This window comes from Electrophorus electricus, chromosome 6 (genome assembly GCF_041902795.1).
Source record: "Electrophorus electricus isolate QZ-2024a chromosome 6, ASM4190279v1, whole genome shotgun sequence".
Lineage (NCBI taxonomy): Eukaryota > Metazoa > Chordata > Actinopteri > Gymnotiformes > Gymnotidae > Electrophorus > Electrophorus electricus.
In genome coordinates, this window is record NC_137502.1 from 25,593,227 (window position 1) to 25,617,264 (window position 24,038).

General features: G+C 39.6%; 3 protein-coding genes across 5 annotated transcripts; all 3 read right to left on the minus strand.

The window, feature by feature from the left end:
• Positions 1 to 2,157: 2,157 nt before the first annotated feature.
• LOC118241236 (extracellular calcium-sensing receptor-like) lies at positions 2,158 to 8,079 on the minus strand. Its single transcript, XM_035525505.2, has 6 exons — positions 7,842 to 8,079; positions 7,345 to 7,645; positions 6,274 to 7,059; positions 5,867 to 6,091; positions 5,346 to 5,469; positions 2,158 to 4,771 (listed from the first exon to the last, which is right to left on the minus strand). The coding sequence occupies exons 1-6, from the start codon at positions 8,075 to 8,077 to the stop codon at positions 3,858 to 3,860; spliced, it is 2,586 nt and encodes an 861-aa protein (XP_035381398.2). The 5' UTR covers positions 8,078 to 8,079; the 3' UTR covers positions 2,158 to 3,857.
• A 2,301-nt stretch (positions 8,080 to 10,380) lies between these two features.
• Positions 10,381 to 15,288, minus strand: LOC113589735 (extracellular calcium-sensing receptor-like). The gene is made up of 5 exons (XM_081715471.1): positions 14,646 to 15,288; positions 13,354 to 14,139; positions 12,725 to 12,949; positions 12,458 to 12,581; positions 10,381 to 11,636 (listed from the first exon to the last, which is right to left on the minus strand). The coding sequence occupies exons 1-5, from the start codon at positions 15,015 to 15,017 to the stop codon at positions 10,723 to 10,725; spliced, it is 2,421 nt and encodes an 806-aa protein (XP_081571597.1). The 5' UTR covers positions 15,018 to 15,288; the 3' UTR covers positions 10,381 to 10,722.
• Positions 15,289 to 17,218: 1,930 nt separating this feature from the next.
• On the minus strand, positions 17,219 to 21,751 carry LOC113589741 (extracellular calcium-sensing receptor-like). Of its 3 annotated transcripts, none has more exons than XM_027029531.3 (6): positions 21,542 to 21,751; positions 21,084 to 21,384; positions 19,862 to 20,647; positions 19,403 to 19,627; positions 19,043 to 19,166; positions 17,219 to 18,255 (listed from the first exon to the last, which is right to left on the minus strand). In XM_027029531.3, exons 1-6 carry the CDS (start codon positions 21,730 to 21,732, stop codon positions 17,342 to 17,344), a joined length of 2,541 nt encoding a protein of 846 aa, XP_026885332.3. In that variant the 5' UTR covers positions 21,733 to 21,751; the 3' UTR covers positions 17,219 to 17,341. The 3 variants fall into 3 exon arrangements, with proteins under 3 accessions (XP_026885332.3, XP_081571703.1, XP_081571702.1); XM_081715577.1 differs by having other exon boundaries at positions 21,084 to 21,372; positions 21,536 to 21,751; XM_081715576.1 differs by having other exon boundaries at positions 21,536 to 21,751.
• Positions 21,752 to 24,038: the final 2,287 nt, after the last annotated feature.

Consider the following 24,038-nt stretch of genomic DNA (forward strand, 5'->3'; position numbering starts at 1 on the left):
CAGCACTGATATAAATGACACCAGACTTGAAGTGATCTGCATGATGGGCTTGGTGCCTCCCAACACTCTTAAGGTCTGGATGGCTGCTTTACACTGGTTTAAATAGCCACCTTGCTGTGATGACCTGTCAGTAAATGTGGGTGTGAAGAGGTGTGGTTACGTATTCAGTGTTAATCATAACAGTCATCACTATTTGTTGTGTCTGTGTTCTACTGTATGTAGTCATCAAAGAAAACACAGAACTGAGTGGCAGGAACCAAAAACATCAACCCCATTGCATATGCACCATCAAAGCAGAAACCAATTTCATACCCAAATATGTTGATATAAATTGATATCATTTACATTCACATGCTGATTTAAAGTAACATATTGGAAATAAAATATATTGTATATGATGTTATTTTTAAGGCACAGATGCTATGCTCTTATTTAATGAATAATCATACTGATTTGACCAAATGAAATGTTTGGTTTTTTGTTTATGTACATGCTATTACCACATTAGCTTATGCACAAGAGGGGGTACAATAGTTCAAGAGTTGTACAAGAGTTGATTCTGAATGTGCTATTTGAAGGTATAGTCAGAAGAATAAAAAATGTAACTTAGCTTATTAATCAGAGATGCGCCCAAAATTTTGTTACATCTGATGAGTGGCTAAGAAAATGTATGTGAGTTAAGAAGTAGCAAATAGCCCAACAGACCATGGAAGACCCTTTATGTAGTGATGCACAGAAGAAAGCACGCAAAAAAACACTTCTTAGGACACTTACAAACATAGCTATGATAGGCACTCATCATGCTGCTCATGTGTTTTGATTGGTGATGTTTGACTGGTGTACTTCTAGGTTTCAGCATTGACCCCTATATTCTAGTTCATTGGTATGTTGGACTCTAACCAACTGTACTGTACTAGGATATATTCTATGAGTAAGTGACGAAACACTTTGGTAAGTCGTTCTGGATAAGAGTGTCTGCTAAATGCCATAAATGTAAATGTGATGTAACTGCAGACAGCATCAGCAGGACACTTTCTATAGTAAAGAGGTGATTCCAGTTACTTCAATGTAGCCAAATGCCTCAAAATGTAATGGTAAGGGTTGTATGTTCATCTTCTGTTGTTCCTAAATCCCAAATTAGCTAGTTTTTAAAGTTAAACATTTAATTAGAAAATAAAGATGCAGCCTTCAAAATTACTTGAAAAGAATAGCTGCTCTTGTTGTTTATTGCAAGTCAACATTAACAAGCATTATTGAGGCATCCTCTGGGGAATGTCTGATAATCACACAAAGAACCCAATTTTTTATAAAGGTTTCAGGAGTGACTATGTATATTCCCCATCTTCTTTTACCTACTAGTGTTTGAAATCATCACAATTATATCCAAACCATACATTAGTCAGTATTTGCAAATTGATATTCAATAACCACACCAGATGGAATTTGCTACCAGTACAGTCCAAGAGAAGACTTGTATTTTTTAAAAGATTACAACTTATATTAGGTTTTTTTTCTGTACCATCCTGTGCCTGGTGGAGAGATGATATGTCTTACATAGAAGTCTGCTGAAGTCTACCCAGAATCCTTTGCAGAAGCTTGCAGAGGCCTCTGCTCTGTACACAGATTATTTTATAAGAATACAGAATCTCTATGATCCTTTATGCTATCAATATTTCTAATTCAATGTTTAAACCCCTTTTTCCTATAAACACTATTTTTATTACCTAATTTCCTCCAGCACAAATGCCTAAAACAGCCATAATGGAGTATAAGGATCTTGGGGCTTCAACGTGATGCTTGGTTAGATCATCTCCTACTCCTTTCTGGCCTTTTTGGGATAGAACCTTCTGAATATATTTAACAAAATCTAGCTCATCATTTTCTGCATGCTTATATATTTTTTTTTCTGTGTGCCTCTGATACAAATCTGCATAGAATGGTGTTAAGCACCAGCCTTGCCTCCACTTTTGGACCACAGTTCTGCAAGTCTGCTCCCAATATTAAATTATTTAGCTGAAGTCCAAATTCAGTGCACTAAATGTTATCAAATAATCTCAATGTGACCAATCACTTTTTTCCCCCTTTTATAAAGCCATAACATGTCTGCATGTAGAAACTGCACTTCTACCATCTAGTAGTATTAGTAAGCAAGGAAAGGCAAGTTTATTTGTGCAACACTTTCATACCAAAAGGCACTTCAAAAGTGTTTTACAGAGTATAATACAATAACAACAACAACGCTTTTTACATCATGAGATTTAATACCCCAGGAAAGGCTTTAAACACACACACACACACACACACACACAAAAAGGTTAAAGAAAAAAGTGAAATAGAACATGTTATAATAAAATTAAAAATACAAAATGGTTTAAGAAAAAAAATAGTGGAATTATTTAATGATTTTAAAAGTAAAATACCTGAAGAGGCTAAAGGGCAAAATAAAAATACTGTAACGCGTGAGGGGTGGAGAGCGAACACACTTGCGAAGTGCCGACGCATTGGATGTTCTGCGCAACTGAACTAACTAGGGAAGCCATAATACAAGCGACGGATGAGATAGAATAACAAAAGTGTGATTAACAGACACAACACCGACTAGAACAAAGAATAAATAGACAAACATACGAAGAACAGGCTAACAGGGTTAGGGCGAGACCAAGTTAGACAAAACGTTGACTAAAGTACACAAAGTATACAGCAGAGAACTAAACAAGGAAAGCAACAAAGACAGCAAGGCTAAATAAACACTGGGCGCGGGGAGAAAGTACATGGTAACGAAGGGCGAGAGCAAACGGGAAAATACTAAACATGTGCGAGCGAAGATCGAAGACTATCTTCGATCTTCTAACCAAACACACAAGAACGAGGACAAACTAGATCTAACGAAACAGATATGACCAAGGGAAACCGAGAGCTAACGAAACACATATGAGCGAAGAGCTAGGAAAAACGGGATCTTACCAAAAACACATTTTACCGAGAAAAAGAATAACGGACAAACAAGAGACACAGGAACCGGATGTACACGAGAATGCAATTAGGGACAAACTCGGAACAGCCGGACACAAAGGGGAGGAGACACGGAACCATGGAGACCGATGAAAACCCGGAAGTGACTCGGTTGCTATAGAAACGGGGAAGGCTCAGGTCTGCGGTCGTGACAAATACAGTAACAGAATACATTTCTGCCAGATATAGTGCATGAGCTCAACTATAAACATGTGAGAGCAGAAATGTTTTTAACCTGCATTTCAAAACTGCTTTATTTGTGGGACAACTAAATTCGACTGGGAGATCCAGTTCCAGATCTGTGTAGTGTATAAGTTAAACACAGTAGTGTTCTGGGCCGTATCCATTCAATGATTTACAGGCTAGTACAAGTACTTCAAAATTAATTATTTAACTAACAGGACACCGATGTAGATATTGTAGAACTGGAGTTATTGGCTGTTAAAATATAAGTGCTAATCATCTTCATATGATATATTAAGTTAATAAGCACTAACATTCTGTGAACAGCAATGGCAGACTCAGAAACCAAGATCTCTTATTTAATGCTGTATTTACTTTGTTTATATGTGAATAATAATAATATCAGAAAGAACCAGATTTAGAAATTATGCATAAAACATCTAATGAATACATAGATCTTTACACTTTTTCAAATATTGAAGATTAAATAATCATTAAAAAAGGCAATAAATATCTGAGAAGAAATGTGAATGTACAATAATAATATTCAAACAGTGAACTATTTCACTTTGATTAAAAACTTTGAATGCAGTTAGTTTACACAAACAATGATGCATAATGTCAGGTATAAGTGTGTTTAAGGACATTTATATGTGAGGGTCTTAAAGAGCTTTAGAGGGAACTTTGCCTATAAGGTGTTTCTTAGTATTCTGCTCTGGCCTAAAAATGATTATAAAACATTTGGGAGCAAAAATACAAATAATCAAGCCAAAGCTTGAGGCCAGAATAGCAAAAATCTCCACAGCTACAGTGAATTTTCCAGGAGAGCTGACATAAGCTGGAATAAAGGTGATCCAAACTGCACAGAATATGAGCATGCTGAATGTGATGAATTTGGCTTCATTAAAGTTATCAGGCAACTTCCGAGCCAGAAAAGCCAAAACAAAACACAAGATGGCCAAGAGTCCTATATAACCCAGTACAGCCCAGAAACCTACAGCCGAACCTAAGCTACATTCCAAGATGATCCGTTCTTTGTAGTGCTTTAAATTTTTGAAAGGGAAAGGAGGTGCTAATTTTAACCAAAGCACACAAATAAGGACCTGTATGAGAGTGAAAGCAAGAACACTGAGTCTCTGCTGTGGAGGCCCAAACCATTTCATGATATTACTGCCTGGAAGTGTAGCCCTGAAGGCCATTAACACCACTATTGTTTTCCCCAGAACACAGGAGATGCAGAGGACGAAGGTGATCCCAAACGCTGTGTGGCGCAGCATACAGGACCACTCAGAGGGCCGACCAATGAAAGTAAGTGAACAGAGGAAACACAGAGTCAGAGAGAAGAGCAGCAGGAAGCTCAGCTCTGAGTTGTTGGCTCGGACAATGGGAGATGCCCTGTGTTTGTAGAAGATGGAAGCTACACAAACAGCCACAAAGGTTCCAGCAACAGAAAACACTGTCAGGGCAATGCCCAAAGTGTCATCCCAGGACAGGAACTCAACAGGCTTGGGGAGGCAGCTGTCTTGTCTGGTGTTGGGCCAGAACTCTGGAGGGCACTGCACACAGTCCAGAAATTCTAAGAGATTTAAAATGAAAGTTAGAACCCTAAAACAGAAAGAACACTATGATTGGCCTGACACTGTAGAGAGCATAACTGTAGCACAAGGAAGTCATAAATATACATTATACTTCCCTCTAGTAAACTACTTTTAGAAGCTAACTTTTGCTTTGTTGTACCTTCTATATCTTAAAATGATTTTTTCCTGATTAATGTTACTTTTGTCTCATTACAACAATATGTTTATAAGGGTAATTTGTTACAATGTCAATTATATTTTAAAAACTATGTAAATTAACCTCAGCAAAACTGAACCGAATGTCCTTAGGAGAAGCAATCAACTGTGTTAAGATTCTTTTTTCAGGCAATTTGTTGACATCACCAACAAAGAATATTACACTCTTTCATATACTATATTAGGGAGGTCTGCTGTATTAAAGGACATAGGATAGCTCCTGCTGATAGTAAATATTAAACACAGAATTGTACCATGCAATCACCATTAACAAATATATTTCTTTTGTGGAATGCAAAAGGCAAACAATAAGGGTAGTAAAATCTTAATTCACCACACTGCACAGTGATAGGCAACCTGTCATATTACTGATCTCTCCTTCAGCACATGGTATACAGTCAAAGCAGCAGACAGGCCTTCCCTTCTGCACAGCCTTCCTGGTTCCTGTAGAACAGCTCTCACTGCACACAGACACTATCATCTGGGAAAGGGATTAGATGAACAAATGCAAATAATCTTTCATGAGATAATTCAGTAGGGGCAGCCTCTATAAATCACAGATTATTGTTTTGGAAGACACTGGACAAACATTACAAGATACTATACAAGCTACAATATCCTGTATATTAGCCTTTAGTCCTGATAGCACCTAGGAAAAATTATAAAAAGACACAAATGCAAATGAAGTCAATATAATGCAGTTAATGGTTGGTTCCCCAGTTATGATTAAATGTATCACATATCCAACAAAACATGATACATTAAATTGGCTTTATGGGTGAAAGGAAAACACTAATTAGTTAAGTGTTGTGCTCCTGGCCTGGCATTTAAGAATCTCTGCTTCACAGTGAAAATGTGTAAGGTGTGTTATATTGTACCTCTGTCTGTCCACCCATCCAGCAGATAACACTGCTCATTCTGAACTCTTGTCCTCTCGGTTTGGATGAGTCATAGTAGCCCACTGGAACAAAATCTAATGTAGCATCTTTCTTAAACTGCCAGTTTACAAGCTCATAGACAGCTGCAGGATCTCCATTGGAGTCGAAGTTTACCTGATAACCATTCTTAGTGGTGAAGTTCACTCTCGTGAGCTGGTCATGTATCTGTATGATAGACACAACTTCATAAAAAGTTCCTCTCTAAACACCATGCAGTTCATCTATAGCTACCAATTGGTCTTGGAACACACGAGATTTATTTACTATAACTATTTATACAACTAATATACATATTTCATGTAACAAACAAATTGCTGATTTTGAAATATAAATTGATTTTTTCATACCTGCCACTGAGCGAACTTCATGTTTTTGTCGCACTTCGTCTCATTACAAATAACACCATGTATAGCATGCGCTATGGCATATGTAGCTTTATACACCATGTTAGTGATGCGCAGCTGAGACGTGTCTGTGTATGGGTTCTGTAGCGCGCGGATGTCCTCACTGCCGTCACATTCCCGCAGGAACTCTGAGGAGCCTGTCCGCCCTTTTAGGCTACAGCTGAACGAGCTCTCCCAAAATTCTGTTAACAGGGGCGATTTCAAAGCTTGTGTTGAAGAGAGGTCTAGAAGAAACTCACGAAGACCTGGGATAACTGACCTGGGGACTACAAAACCTATCGCACCAGCGCACATATTATACCGCAGAAACTCTGACTGTGTGATCCACGCCTCGCTGCCAATCCACTGAAGTCGAGGCGATGGTGGTTTTGCCAACTCCTCCAAAAGAAACCTCATATCACCTATGCTAGCAAACGCTACTATTACCCGGGCCGTGGACCTGCGGATGACATCAGCCACTCTCTCGAGTTTACTGTGAGGTTGTGTCCTGTAATAGGCCTCGGAGTACTCCACACAGATCCCCTCCTCCTGCGCTGCTTTTAGGAACGCTGCCATTCCATTATTTCCGTAGTCTGAGTCGCTGCGCACTGCTCCAATCCATGTCCAACCGAAATACTTTACCATTCTCGCCAGTGCGGCCGCTTGGTGGTGGTCACTAGGTACAGTCCTAAAGAAGGCAGGAAACTGATTCTTATCGCTCAGACATGCGCAGGTTGCGTAGTGACTCACCTGTTATTTAGTCAGAGGAGGAAAGGAATATGAAATGGTTTTTTTAATTCACTTTCGCTAGATTTTTATTACATACATTTAGTTCTAAGTTCTAACACATTTACACATTAGACTAATGTTCTGGTACATCCGAATAAGTAATTAATCAGAAACTATTTATTTCCGAAAAAAGGAAAAAAAAAAAAAAAAAAAAAAAAAAAAAATATATATATATATATATATATATATATATATATATATATATATATATATATATATATATATAAACACGTGTATAATATTCACCTGTGGAATTCCAAAAAGACCGAGCATTCTGGCCATGCTAATTGATGGCGTGGAAGTAGAATCTCCTACAATCGCAGGTACAGCGGCTGCTGCGGATTTTGAACAGGAATTCGTGTAATTGAAAATGGGTCCCACGCCATTGGCAAATTGAAATGCAACTTTGATTGCCATCTGCACAGCTGAGCACGAGTCGTGTATCTGGTAGCCTAACGTGATGCCCGGCAGGAGGTCGGTTCTGTTGTTGATCTCGTGGATTGTAAATTCCATGGCCCGGGCAAAGCGCAACTCCCTGAAGTCCATGCTTTTGGAAGAGAGTAACAGTGGAAATTACAAAACGTCATGCAAAATCATACTATCTGGTGTGCTTTAACTTAGAATTTCGGCAGTATGCACAATACAACTACAGAAAAGTTCTAGACATTATTATTGCCATTTATCTGTAATTCTAACATAATGGCATGTTCTCTGTGCTTTCCACTCTATCCTCACAGACAGACCTCCCAGTGCACTGTGGCTGTGGTGGCTGCGTGGTGTAGGTGTGCTCTCCTGAGCTCGTGTAGTAATGAATGGTGAAAATCCCTCCAATTATAAAATCTCCATTCATAGAAAGACCAGGCATCTGAGGCTCAGTCCACAGCCTGCAGCTGACTGGGTTTGCTTTACATCCTGCAGGGCTGAACACAGTCATCCACAGCACTGATACAAATGACACCAGACTTGAAGTGATCTGCATGGTGGGCTTGGTGCCTCCCAGCACTCTTAAGGTCTGGATGGCTGCTTTACACTGGTTTAAATAGCCACCTTGCTGTGATGACCTGTCTGTAAATGTGGGTGTGAAGAGGTGTGGTTACGTATTCAGTGTTAATCATAACAGTCATCACTATTTGTTGTGTCTGTGTTCTACTGTATGTAGTCATCAAAGAAAACACAGAACTGAGTGGCAGGAACCAAAAACATCAACCCCATTGCATATGCACCATCAAAGCAGAAACAAATTTCATACCCAAATATGTTGATATAAATTGATATCATTTACATTCACATGCTGATTTAAAGTACTATATTGGAAATCCAATATTATATTGTATATGGGTTTTTTTTAATTAATGGAGAGATATGCTATACTCTTATTCTATGATTAATTATACTGATTTGACCAAATGAATTTATTATATTTTTTTGTGGATGTCATTACCACATTATTTTATGCACAAGAGGGGGTACAATAGTTCATGAGTTGATTGTGAATGTGCTATTTAAAACTGCAGTCAGCAGAATCAATTAATCATTAATCAGAGATGTTTCCAAAATTTTGTTGCATCTGATAAGTTGCTAAGAAAACATATGTGAGCTTAGCAATAGCAAATACACCAACAGCCCAAGGAAGACCTGTATGGAGTGATCCAGACCTGCCAGTCCCACCGGCATTCGTCGCCGTGTCTCCAGACCTGTTTCCTGTCATGTCTGCTTCATGTTTCTGGCCGTTCCCACCCCAGTCTGTATCTCCTAGGGCAATGACCCATGCTTCCCTCCCATCCCGCCCCAGTCTTTGTTTGGTGTTCTACATGGGCTTCCTATGTCTCCTGTTGCTTTTTTGTTTGCCTCCTGTCCGCCTGTGTCTCTGTTGTTACCTGCACCTTTATTTATGCCTTCCCGTCTGCCTGATTTTATTTTTGTCCCTGTTGTGGTGTTTGTCCCTGTGCCTGATCCTGTGTCTCCCTTTGTTTCTGTCCCTGTTCCTGTCCGTGTGTGTCTGTTCTGATGCCTGTGTCTGTTTTTGTTTATGTTCTGTTGTCCCTGACCTGGTCTTTGTTGTGATTTTGTTTTCCTCACCTTTCTGTGCCTCATGTCCCTCATCGATTGTCGTCTTTTGTTATGTCTCCTCGGCCTCCCTCCTGGCCCTTTTATCATCCTTAGCCTGTTGTGGCTCCAGGTTCTCCTCCTGGTTCTTGTGCTGTTGTGTCTGTTTCTGGTCGCCTTTCTGTACCATTGGTTCCGGTTTCTGCTCCTGCATCTGTACCTTTGTCTGCTCCTGTTGTGGTACCATTTTTTGTGTCCATTTCTTTGTCTACTTGTTCCACTTATATCCCAGTTCCGTCTTCTGCTGCTGTCTTTGTCCTGTTCCTTTGTCTGCCCGTGTCCTTCCTGGCCCTGTTTTTGCCCCCGGGTCTGCTTCGGCTCCTCCTGCTCCTCTCCCTGCTCCTCATCTAGCCTGGTCTCTTCCTGTCTGTATCTAGTCCTGTACCTGGTCCTGTGCTGTTTGTTGTTTGCATTCTCTATTGCTGTGCACTTTGGGTGGGGTGGGGTGGGGGGGGTAGGGGGTGTTTGTCCTGGTTAGCCCCTCCCTGGCATCTCTGTTTCTATGGTTATCCTGTCTTATCTTTTTTTTTTTCCTTGGTTTTTGTTCCATGTGCTCTTTTGTTGTTATTCTGTTAGTTACTCCCTCCTTTGCCCCTCATCCCTTACCCCCTCAACCCCATGCTTCGTGTTGGCTCATTGACCTTGGACCGTTATTATGACCCTGATTGTGGATTTACACATAATAAATCTCGCTCTTCTCGGTGTTTGTGTCTTCCTCATATTCATTCCGTCTTACAGTGAGCTAAACGTTGTAGTGTTCTGGTGCTTATCTATTTAATGATTTACAGGCTAGTAGTAGTTCTTCAAAGTTAATTCTTTAAGTAACAGGAAGCCAGTGTAGATATTGTAGAACTGGAGTAATTCACTTTTACTATATATTTGTCAATCGCATCCATATGCTGTATCGAGTTAATAAGCAAAAACATTTATTTTGAAAACAGCAATAACAAACTCTGAAATCAAAAGACTTTTAGCCTAAGCCATAATCTGCAATAATAATATTAATACTACTGCTACTACTACTACTACTGATAATAATAATAATAATAATAATAATAATAATAATAATAATAATAATAATAATAATAATAAAACATTAATAATATAATATCACAAATACTTGGTTACAAATATTATATTTAAAAAAATTAAATGTATATATAAATATTCACTTTCCACTTATTTAAATATTAACATTAACTACGCATAAAGAGACACTTGGCAGGAAATTTCAGGGAATAAATGTGAATATATAATGGTATTCAAACAGCAAACTATATCACTTTAGAAAGATAATCTAAAATGATTTCATGAAGTTCATTTATCAAAAATAAGGATGCATGTTGAAGTTCATCAACTTTGCTGATACCATATGTCTTCACATTCAAGCATAAAATGCAGGTAGCCATGAAGGTCCATTGGTGAGCCCAAAGTTACAAGTTAAGAACAGTGGTAACTGGGGACATTTTATATAAGGTGTTAAACATTAAGAGTAAAATTGCTATTTGTGTGAGGGTCTTAAAGAGCTTTAGAGGGAACTTTACCCATAAGGTGTTTCTTGGTATTCTGCTCTGGCCTAAAAATGATTATGAAACACTTGGGAGCAAAAATACAAATAATCAAACCAAAGCTTGAGGCCAGAATAGCAAATATCTCCACAGCTACAGTGTATTTTCCAGGAGAGCTGACATAAGCTGGAATAAAGGTGATCCAAACTGCACAGAATATGAGCATACTGAATGTAATGAATTTGGCTTCATTAAAGTTATCAGGCAACTTCCGTGCTAGAAAAGCCAAAACAAAACACAAGAAGGCCAGGAATCCTATATAACCCAGTACAGCCCAGAAACCCACAGCTGATCCTAAATCACATTCTAGAATTATTCTTTCCTTGTAGTACTTTAGATTTTTGAAGGGAAAAGGAGGGGAGATTGTTAACCAAAGCACACAAATAACAACCTGTATGAGAGTGAAAGCAAGAACACTGAATCTCTGCTGTGGCGGCCCAAACCATTTCATGACATTACTGCCTGGAAGTGTAGCCCTGAAGGCCATTAACACCACTATTGTTTTCCCCAGAACACAAGAGATGCAGAGAACGAAGGTGATCCCAAACGCTGTGTGACGCAGCATACAGGACCACTCAGAGGGCTGACCAATGAAAGTAAGTGAACAGAGGAAACACAGAGTCAGAGAGAAGAGCAGCAGGAAGCTCAGCTCTGAGTTGTTGGCTCGGACGATAGGAGACGTCCTGTATCTGTAGAATACAGCAGCTATACACACAGACACAAAGGCTCCAACAACAGAGAACACTGTCAAGATAATCCCTAAACTTTCATCCCAGGACAGGAACTCAACGGGTTTGGGGAGGCAGCTGTCTTGTTTGGTGTTTGGCCAGAAGTCAGGAGGGCAGCGGACACAATCCAAAGAGTCTAAGAAACCAGAAAAGCAAAGTCATAACTCTCTAACAGACGGAACTATATAAGGTCTCACATCATCCATTAGAGTAACAAAAGGCAAACAGGAAATGCGGGATTCACCAGTAAATGCATTCAAAAATACTAGATACTTGAAAAGAAAGTCAAAATCCTATAACAGACAAATTCGTATAATAAGGCCACATATCGCTAGCAACAGCTCATATTTACAGTAGCTAAGGATACATTTTCTGTGTGGAGAACAAAACAATTTTAAGTCACTCCAAAATAAGAAAGTAGGAGTAAAAATGCTAAAAATAAACAGAAACCTATAAAAGGCCTTATATTATACAACATATTTTAGTAGCAAAAAAGAATCATGAAATCAGACTGCCTCCAGCTAAAGCATTGTATCCTTGACTATAAATTCACTTAATTTGGGTATCCTCTTTTTGAGTCCTCTCTAAGTTTTTAGTTTTAGTTCTACTACTCAAGAAAGATTTTCTTTACCACAGTTGGCCTTGGCCTTCTAGTTAGTGTACTAGGTCTGAAGTTCTGAAAGACAACTAGATTGGAATCTGTATTACAAAAATTACTTTACAGACAAGATAAAATTAATTGTGCTTTTAACTGAAGTCTTCAGGTTGACAAAGCAACTGTTATCAACATTTTTGTCTTTTCTTGGTAACACATGTATATTATAACATGCTGGGATACTTTTTAAATAAAGGCAGAATGGGACCCTGTGCAAAGTTGTTTATTCTGTAAACTGGGAATCAAGGCAAAGATGTGGCTAGTAAAATCTTCATTCCACATTATGCTCTGTAATACAAAACCTGTCATATTACTGATCTCTCCCTCTGCACATGGTATACAGTCATAGCAGCAGACAGGCCTTCCCTTCTGCACAGCCTTCCTGGTGCCTGGAGAACAGCTCTCACTGCATACAGACATTGGCACCTTGGAAAAATATTACAGAACAACACAAACACGCAAAGTATTTTAGTATGCATCAACCATTTTAACCATCTTTAAAGACACTATACTGCAGTTTAGAGATTTCCCTAGTGTAACATTTGAGTACAGGGTGTGTTATACTGTACCTCTGTCTGCCCTCCTAACCAGCTGACAGCACTGCTCATTCTGAACTCCTGTCCTCTCGGTTTGGATGAGTCATAGTAGCCCACTGTCATAAAGTCTAAAGTGCCATCTTTCTTAAACTGCCAGTTTATGAGTTCATAGACAGCTACAGGGTCTCCGTTGGAATCGAAGTTGACCTGATAACCATTCTTTGTGGTGAAGTTCACTCTCTTGAGCTGGTCGAGAATCTGGAGCAGTAGATATAGCTTAATCAAAGGTCATGGCACTGGGTGAATTCCTCTCTACACACAATACATTTATACAACTAAGGTTGTGAAATTAATCTGTAAAGCATACTAAACCAAACAGCTAGCAATTTTAATAAATTAATGTTTAAAGTTTGTTGTTGAAACAAAACTTATTTTATCAAACAATCTGTGTTCTACCAATCTGCAATGTCTATGATTTAAGTAAGTAAACCCAAGTATTTTGAGTAATTTTTTTTTTTTTTTTTTTACATTCCAGAATATTTTTTCACATACCTAATATTAGTACATAAATATTTACACGGAACATAGATATGCTTATCTCGTTATCAGAGAGGATTCTGTTTTTTAAATTCACCCTTATTTTTAACAAAACAGTTCGGTACCTGCGAAGGTGCATATTTAATGGTCTTGTCGCATTGCGTGTCATTACAGATAACGTTGTGTATTGAATGCGCTATGGCATATGTAGCTTTATAGACCATGTTAGTGATGCGCAGCTGAGACGTGTCTGTGTATGGGTTCTGAAGCACGCGGATGTCCTCACTGCCGTCACATTCCCGCACGAGCTCTGAAGAGTCTGTCCGCCCTTTTAGGCTACAACTGAACGAGCTCTCCCAAAATTCTGTTAATATGGACGATTCCGAGGCTTGTTTTGGAGAGAGGTCTAAAAGAAACTCACGAAGACCCGGAATAACTGATCGGGGAATCCCAAAACCTATTGCGCTAGCGCAAATGTTGAACCGCAGAAACTCTGGATGTGTGATCCATGACTCGCTGCCAATCCATTGCAGACGAGGTAGTGGTCGTCTTGCTAATTCCTCCAAGATAAACCTCATATCACCTATGTTAACAAACGCTATTATTACTCGTGCCGTTGATCTGCGGATGATGTCAGCTAATCCCTCCAGTTTCCTGCGCGGTTGTGTTCTGTAGTAGGCCTCGGAGTACTCCACACAGATCCCCTCCTCCTGCGCAGCCTTTAGGAACGCTGCCATTCCGTAGTTTCCGTAGTCCGTGTCGCTGCGCACTGCCCCAATCCATGTCCAGCCGAAATACTTCACCATTCTCGCCAATGCAGCCGCTTGATGTTCGTCACTAGGTACGGTTCTAAAGAAGTTGGGAAACTGACGTTTATCGCTCAGGCACGCGCAGGTTGCGTAGTGACTCACCTGTCATTTAGTGGAAGTAAAAAAAACGTCAAACAGTTCTCTTTAACGTACGTGTTTTGGTAGAGGATGTGGATATTGAAATATTTTATTTATTTAGCATTATCATATATCTTGCATTAGACTACCTGTCGACTGTACATTTGGATTCATGTGCTTATCTCTCAAAAATGACAGCAAATTTATAGTATTGATCTGACGCTTTTATCCAAAGCAACTTACAATTATGATTGAGTACAACTTGAGGGTTAAGGGCCTTGCTCAGCCGCCCGACAGTGACAGGGCTTGAACTAGCAACCACCGGATTATAAGTCAAGTATATTAACCATTGAGCTACTACTGCCCACAAATCAAACTACTCAATGATGATTTCTATTAAGTACAGATGCCAAAACCCAGGCTTGAACCAGCAACCTTTAAATCTTTAGTGTAACGCTTTCCCAACTGAGCTTTTTCAACTAGGTCAGGATGTCAAATTTAGACAATGTTGTGTTACCTCCGGTATTCACCTGTGGAATTTCAAAAAGACCGAGAGTTCTGGCCATGCTGATTGACGGGGTGGAGTTAGAATCTCCCACGATAGCAGGTACAGCGGCAGTTGCCGATTTTGAACAGGAATCGGTATAATTAAAAATGGGCTCCAAGCCATTCGCAAACTGAAATGCAGCTTTAATCGCCATCTGTACGTCAGAGCATGAGTCGTATATCTGGTAGCCTAACATGATGCCCGGAAGGAGATCTGTTCTGTTGTTGATCTCATGGATAGTGAACTCCAAAGCACGGGCAAAGCGAAGCTGCCTGAAATCCATGCTGTTTAGAGACAGTAAGACAGAACAAAAATAGAAACTTAAGACAGGGTTAGAACTTCTTTTAGTTAACATTTTCAGGTTTCACTAGCACACTAACTAGAACAAGACAAAAGAGTTTTAAAAAGGATTAAACATCATTTGATTATAATTTCTCTGTAACTGTAATACAGTGCTCTGAATTCTCTGAATTATACTGTCCCTTCCACCCAGACAGACCTCCCAGAGCACTGTGGCTGTGGTGGCTGTATGGTGTAGGTGTTCTGTTCTGATTTTGTGTAGTAATGAATGGTGAAAATCCCGCCAACTATAAAATCTCCATTCATAGAAAGCCCAGGGATCTGAGGCTCAGTCCACAGCCTGCAGCTGAGTGGGTTTCCTTCACATCCTGCGGAGATGAACGCAGTCATCCACAGCACTGATATAAATGACACCAGACTTGAAGTGATCTGCATGGTGGACTTGGTGCCTCCCAGCACTCTGAAGGTCTGGATGGCTGCGTTACAGTTGTTTAAATAGCCACCTTGCAGTGATGACCTGTCAGTAAATGTGGGTGTGAAATGGGCAGAGGAGGTGTGGTTATGCATTCAGTGCTAAGCTTTCAAAGCTTAGTATGTCACTGTCCAGCTACTTTCAGATGCTCTGTAGTTGGACTACGGCAGAGTGTACTGAGCATACTGTTTTAATAGCATGTAATTTTATAGCGTCTTTGATTATTTTTAGACAAGCAAATCCTAAAATGCAACAGAATTATATCATTGCAACACTCACAAAAAGCTACCAGCTAAAACATCAAATATTTCATCAGTAGTATTAAGTGAACAAACAAACAAACAAACAAACAAACAAAAAAACAGGTCAACCATACAGCACCTTATGGCTTTTGCAGTTTTCTGAATATGTTTACTGTGGTCTCTTATAACACTGAGTATCATCCAGTATAAACTTATTAAGCACTTTGTTATGAAAACCTACACCTATAGTCATTGTCTACTTTAATAGGGACTCCTGCTGTATATTGTTATATATTGATAACAATATGAAACATTAAATCAAAATACACAATCTGGCCAAAACCATGAGGACACCCCTCATCATTACTTAGTTCAGGTGTTTAAGCCAACTAAATGATAACAGGTGTATAAAATTAAGCACATAGCCATGCAAATTATAGAAAAACATTGCTTTTAGAATGGGGTAACTAAAGACCTCAGTGACCTTAGCTGTAACACCATCATAGGATGCCACCTTTACCAAAAAGTCAGTTCATGAAATGTCTGCCCTGGTCAAAAGTGTGTGCTCTTATTCTGAAATGGAAGCATCTAGGAGCAACAATATTTCACACAGAAAGCAGCTGACCACACAAACCCACACAACAAGACCACCGAGGGTGGAAGTACATAAAAAATTGCATGTCCTCTATTACATACTCTGCAGCCAATGAAATGTTGGCTCAAACTTCAGTACCTGGAGATCTGATGAATCAACAGGATTGGTGTATTCCAGGACAATGTTACTTACAAGAATGCAGAGGACCAAGAGGAGATTGAAGGAGGGATAATGGTCTGGGGATGTTTTTCAGGGTTTGGGCTGGGCCCCTTAGTTCCAGTTAATACTACATCATACCAAAATATTTAAGACAATTATATGCTTCCAGCTTTTTGGCAACAGTTAGGGGAAGGCCCTTTCCTGTTCCAGCATGACTGTGCCCCTATAAAGACATGGTTTGCCAAATCTGGTGTTGGAGAAATTCTGTGACCTCCACAGAGCCCTGACCCCATCCCCAGTGAACACATTTGAGATGAACTGAAACATTAATTGCAAGCCAGGCCTTTATGTCCAACATCAATGCCTGACCTGACAAATGCGCTTATAACTAAATAAGTATAATAAATCCACAGACATACACCAAGATGTTGTGAAATACCTACTTAGAAGAGTGGAGGCTGTTATGTTGGCATGGTTTTGGAATGGGCAAATTACCAAAGCTGACATTGGTATAATAGTTAGGTGTCCATATACTTTTTGCCACATAGTGTATAAGTAATGAAAGAATAACATTTCTGTCTTAACAACAGTGGCAGTTGGACAGCAGAATAGCTTTCATTTATATCTGGCATTGCGTGTCTTATTAACCAATTTAAAAATCAGGTAAAATCAGGTCTATAAATATTACAGAGAACATTTAATGGGTTCGTATTAACAAATTTTACACTCACTGACAATAACAGCAAATATTTATTTATCATAGAGTTCATTATCAGTACAGCTATATATGTGAAAAGTTTTAAGTTCTTGTAAAGAATGATAAAGAATGGTAGGTAAATATAATCATGACTGGTCACATTTTATTTAATATGCTGGACATCCATATTAACTTTGCTGTTTGTGTGAAGGTCTCAAAGACCTTTAGATTGAACTTTGCCCATAATGTGTTTCTTGGTATTCTGCTCTGGCCTAAAAATGATTATGAAACACTTGGGAGCAAAAATACAAATAATCAAACCAAAGCTTGAGGCCAGAATAGCAAATACCTCCACAGCTACAGTGAATTTTCCAGGAGAGCTGACATAAGATGGAATAAAGGTGATCCAAACTGCACAGAATATGAGCATGCTGAATGTGATAAATTTGGCTTCATTAAAGTTATCAGGCAGCTTCCGTGCTAGAAAAGCTAAAAGAAAACAAAGAAAAGCCAAACATCCTATATAACCCAGCACAGCCCAGAAACCTATAGCTGAACCTAAACCACATTCCAAGATGATGCGTTCTTTGTAGTGCTTTAGATTTTTGAAGGGGTAAGGTGGTGATAATTTTAACCAAATGACACAAATAAGGACCTGTATGAGAGTGAAAACAAGAACACTGAGTCTCTGCTGTGGAGGCCCAAACCATTTCATGACATTACTGCCTGGAAGTGTAGCCCTGAAAGCCATTAACACCACTATTGTTTTTCCCAGAACACAGGAGATGCAGAGGACGAAGGTAATCCCAAATGCTGTGTGACGCAGCATACAGGACCACTCAGAAGGTTGACCAATGAAAGTAAGTGAACAGAGGAAACACAGAGTAAGAGAGAAGAGCAGCAGGAAGCTCAGCTCTGAGTTGTTGGCTCGGATGATGGGAGACGCCCTGTGTTTATAGAAGACTACAGTAACACATACAGCCATGAAGGCCCCAGCAATGGAGGATACTATCAGGATAATGCCCAAAGTGTCATCCCAGGACAGGAACTCAACGGACTTGGGGTGGCAGCTGTCTTGTTTGTTGTTTGGCCAGAAATCCAGAGGGCAGCGCAGACAATCCACAGAATCTAAGAAACCAAAAAAAAACAAACTAAGAACCTTATAAAGAGACAGAACTCAATAATAAAGCCTTACAATCAGGAAACTTGAGAATCACCACTAAATATACTGTATCTCTGTTTACTCTTCAAAATGAAATGGTTATTAAAAAAATTAAAAACATATTAACATCACTAATGCACTGACAGTGGATGCTATGCTCATTAGGGCGATCTGATGCATTGCAAGACTGGGATCTGCTACATATTACATGATAAATAAAGACAGAATGAGGCCCAGGCAGATGTACTGCTGAGGAATGAGCTGTTATTGCTGTTTATTCTATAGAATGAGAAATAAGGCAAAAGACATTCTATGTAATGTATATGATACACAACCCACTGTCCTTCCACTTTTTAATAATGCGTTGGACAGTTCTAAACCCGATTTTAGTAGTTTCAGCAATCTCCTTAGATGTTTTCTCTGCTTGATGCATGCCAATAATTTGACCCTTCTAATACAGATTAACATCTTTTCTACAACCACAGGATATGTCTTTTGACATGGTTGTTTAACAAATGAAAAGCTACTCACTGCATCAGTTAGGGTTAAATAACTCATTGCCAGCTGAAGCATAATCACCCATGCAGTAATTATCCAATAGGAGGCTCTTACCTATTTGCTTAGTTAAATATAGGTGGTGACCTTCTTTTTTTTTTTGGCAAGGCAGTGTATCTTTATCTGATAGTTTGAAAACCAACACAAATTATAAGGGTGGAATATCTTCTTGCTGCTTTATACTCTGTGATACAAAACCTGTCTTGTTACTGATCTCTCCCTCTGCACATGGTATACAGTCAAAGCAGCAGACAGGCCTTCCCTTCTGCACAGCCTTCCTGGTGCCTGGGGGGCAGCTCTCACTGCACACAGACACTGGTACCTGGGAAAGTAAATAAAGGAACATTTAAGAGAAATATGGCCCTGGAGGTCATTAAGCAGCACTGTTTTATTGTTTCCTATTCTGACACATCTGATTCAATTCAACAGCAGGACTAAATTAACTCAATCAGATATACAAACAAGAAAAACACTGAGTAGTCCAGTATTATCCTCCAGATGTGGAGTTTGAGAGCCTTTGCTTTGTACTGGCTAAGTACAGGGTGTGTTATAGTGTACCTCTGTCTGTCCTCCCATCCAACTGATAGCACTGTTCATTCTGAACTCCTGTCCTCTGGCTTTGGATGAGTCATAGTAGCCAACTGGCACCATATTTAAATGACCATCATTTTTAAACTGCCAGTTTATGAGCTCATAGACAGCTATGGGATCTCCATTTGAATCAAATTTGACATGATAACCATTGTTTGTAGTGAAGCTCACTTTCTTGAGCTGGTTTACAATCTGCATTAATAGACACAATTTGTGAAAGGTCATGGCACTTTTTGCTCTATAGATAATAGACACCAGGAGTACTAGTGATGTTGCAGTACATGAGTTGAAATAATAGCTATATTATAGGTCATGAATATTTATATTAATTTTATTACACAAATATATGCAACTAATATACGTAATTATTACAACTAATAAGCAAGTGGGCTAATTTACAGATTTGAACCAAGTTAAAATTAATACCTGCCAGGGTGCGAATTTAATGGTTTTGTTGCATTGTCTGTCAGAACAAATAACACCATGCATAGCATGTGCTATGGCATATGTAGCTTTATACACCATGTTAGTAACGCGCAGCTGAGACGTGTCTGTGTATGGGTTCTGTAGCGCGCGGATGTCCTCACTACCGTCACATTCCCGCAAGAGCGCTGAGGAGCCTGTCCGCCCTTTTAGGCTACAACTGAACGAGCTCTCCCAAAATTCGGTTAATATGGATGATTCCGAGGCTTGTTCTGGAGAGAGGTCTAGAAGAAACTCACGAAGACCTGGAAAAACTGACCGTGGGACTCCAAAACCTAACGCACCAGCGCATATATTAAATCGTAGAAATTCTGGATCTATGATCCATGTGTCGCTGCCAATCCACTGAAGCAGAGGGGATGGCTGCTGGACCAGTTCTTCCAAGATAAACCTCATGTCTCCTGCATGAACAAACGCTACTATCACGCGAGCCGTGGATCTGCGGATGACATTTGCCACTCTCTCCAGTTTACTGCGCGGTTGTGTCCTGTAGTAGACCTCGGAGTACTCCACACAGATCCCCTCCTCCTGAGCAGCCTTTAGAAACTTTGCCATTCCGTAGTTTCCGTAGTCCGTGTCGCTGCGCACTGCCCCAATCCATGTCCAGCCGAAATACTTCACCATTCTCGCCAGTGCGGCCGCTTGGTGTTCGTCACTAGGTACCGTCCGAAAGAAGGCAGGAAACTGACTCTTATCGCTCAGGCACGTGCAGGTTGCGTAGTGACTCACCTGTCATTTAGTGGAGGAAGGAAAAAAGCGTTAAACAATAGTTTGCTTTAAGATGTATATTTTGGTAATATATGTTGCCAGTGAGGGAATAAAGATTCATTAATTGAGTAGCCTGATTCAGATCTATTTAGGCAACTGTTCTTATTGTACTAAACGTCTCTAAAGTACTGGTCTACATATCTTACACTATATGTCGACTATATTATAGGCTATAGGTCTGTGAAGCCTTGTATAAGTCGGTATTCCCTAACATTAACGCAAAACCGTATATAAGACATTTGAAAATTTTAAAACACGTGATGTTGCATTTTCACCTCCCATTAGCCTACGTATTTTACATTAAACAACAGGTTTGTGGCATAATTTATAAATAATTATTCTGCAACTATTTGTCTCTTAAAACATTAGACAGATTGATATAGCGTACAATATTAACCTGTGGAATTCCAAAAAGACCGAGAGTTCTCGCCATACTAATTGACGAGGTGGAAGAAGAATCTCCTACTATTGCAGGAACAGTAGCAGCTGCATATTTTGAACAGGAACTGGTGCTATTGAAAACGGGGTCCACGCCATTAACAAACTGAAATGCAACTTTGATTGCCATCTGCACTGCAGAGCACGAGTCGTATATCTGGTAACCTAACGTGATGCCCGGCAGGAGATCTGTACTGTTGTTGATCTCATGGATGGTAAATTCCATGGCACGGGCGAAGCGCAGTTCTCTGAAATCCATGCTGTTTGGACACAGTAAGACAGCAAAAATTTGGAAATTTTATACAAAAACCATAGTTTCTTATGACCTCAAAAAGTTGAATATAATTTTATCTTAATAATCATATTTCTATAATTAAATGTGCTGCTGTCACTATTGCCTACACCTCTCACACAGACCTCCCAGAGCAGCGTGGCTGTGCTGGCATCGAGGTGTAGGTGTTCTGTTCTGATCTCATGTAGTAATGAATGTTAAAAATCCCTCCAATTATAAAATCTCCATTCAAAGACAGTCCAGGCAACTGAGGCTCAGCCCACAGCCTGCAGCTGACTGGGTTTGCTTTACATCCTGCAGGGCTGAACACAGTCATCCACAGCACTGATACAAATGGCAACAGACTTATAACAAGCAACATGGTGATGTCAGGTCTTCCAGCACTTTGACTGTCAGTATGTCTTTGTCTTGATGCTTTAAATAGCCATCTGCTATGATGCCCTGGTAGTGAATATGGTCATGAATAGGGCACTGGAGGTGTGGTTATGCATTCAGTGTGATGATGGCCATGACTTTTCATTATGTGACTTTCTGGTGAATAGTAAGGTGTCGCTACTGTAAATTCAACACACACCATCCATAACAGATAGCTGCATTACCCTCAAGAAAAATGACATATAACAAAGGAACAATATTCATAGTCAATTACTTTCTTTTATAATGATTATAAAGTATGTCTACTTTGAAATACTAATGTGCAGCATTGAGTTTTTATAGCTCATTGGTTCTTGGTTCTTTACTATAGAACATTGGGTTTATAATGAACTAATGATTATTAAGCTGGAGTGCAGATTTCCAGCTATAATATTTTTAACATTTTAATTCCATTGGGGGACAATTAATAATTAGACAATATGTCAGAGGTTTCTTGTTCAAATGTTTGACATTTGAGCTGATTCAAGTTGTACTATTTGAATCTGAATCTTTGGAGAATCAAAGAACACTAAAGTAAACTTCCAGACAGAGAAATGACCAAATGGTTCTTACTGCTGGTACATTTTGCTAGTGCAGACCACGCCCTCTATAAATGCTAAAATACAGGTAATTGAGAGACTGTAAATGTGCAAGGGGAGTTGGTGGGTGCTCAAATAAACTTTTGACTAGAATTCTGGATGGTCTACATAGGTGGGAGAATCCCTTCCACCCACCCTACTGAAGATGGAAAGAGAAAGGGCAGGAAATACAGAACCCAGGGAGCAGTCAGGGACGACAAGGGAAGTGAGATTCACCAAAATGAGGAAATTTGGTAGTATAGTGAGAAATAAGGGCAGAGTTTCAGGTGTGGTCTTCCTCCCACTTTCAGGTATTCCATAACTCCATTAATTAACTTAACATTAACCAAGAAGCAGTACACAAATACCCTGCACCAGAGTGACAGAGAGAGGAAAGTCTGGAGAAAGAAAAAAAAATCACTTCAGCAATACTGGTTTGGAAAGGTTTTAAAGATCAAAAACTGTTTATAGGTAAAAAAAAAAAAAAAAAAAAAAAATGAATGAAGCCAAAATAATTTACCATCAAATGCTTAATTTGACAATTGAATTTAAGATGATGTTAATTTGTGCAGTTCCTTAAGGACATTAGAAATGTGGGCTATGTATAAAAATGGATTTGATTTGAATAAGACTATTCAAATAAAGGTGCAAATATACTTGAACTGAAACCAAGAGTCTGCATTTTAACTTCATAGTTATTTAAATATAATTGTTAAGTGTGCTGAAGTATGCTGGTTTAAAGCCAAAAAACTTCTCCAGCTCCATCTCATCCTTTCAGTCAGTTTCCAGCTGTAGATTCCAGCTTCCCTATCCATCATTTGTGTGCTTCCTGATCCACAACACAATGTTCTTGTGTTCAACACCAAGACCACAGGGTCAGCACTATCCTTGTGGGCAGCCAGACAAACACATGCTGGGAGGGGGTGCCCCCACAAACCATGCATGGCTGGCCAACACCGATTAGGGCTTTTAGCCCTCGTCAGCCTCAATAACCACAAGTTACAGTCAAAACTGGAAGCCACAAGTTATAGTTGAGATGAAACACCACAGACAAGACTAACATTTCCCTTCCTCTCTCTTAAGAGGGCACTGAAACTTGAACAGGCACTGGCTCCCTCTGGACCTCTGGTCTCACCAGTCTTCTGCCCCCTTCAGCCTTCCAACGGCCTGACCAAGGCTGTTAGTCAACCCTGCCCCACTCATTCCTTCCTGGCTGTTGGGTTATACCCACAGTATTTGGCCACATCTTCCTGGTCCATACGATTTGTTCCCTGTCACATACACATATTTATTTATTTATTTATTTCACACCTGTCCTTTCAAATTAATTTCATGAAAGAGGTCAGTGGAAATATGGGATGTTATGACATTACCTGAAAAAGGTTTGGTAAAATATAGCTAGGTATGTATATGTCACAGTACGGCCCCTCCTCTCAGACGTCTCCGTGTGTACGTGTGTGTGTTCGTATGTCCACACCCTCTCCATTTTTCACATCTGCTCCTCGTTTTGTGTCGTTATTGTGCGTGTATATAATTATCTTGTTTAATTGTGAAAGTGTTTGACCTCACGTTAGCTTAAGTGCTACAGTGTCCTTGTTGTGTGCTACAAGGCTCATATTTGCATCCTGCC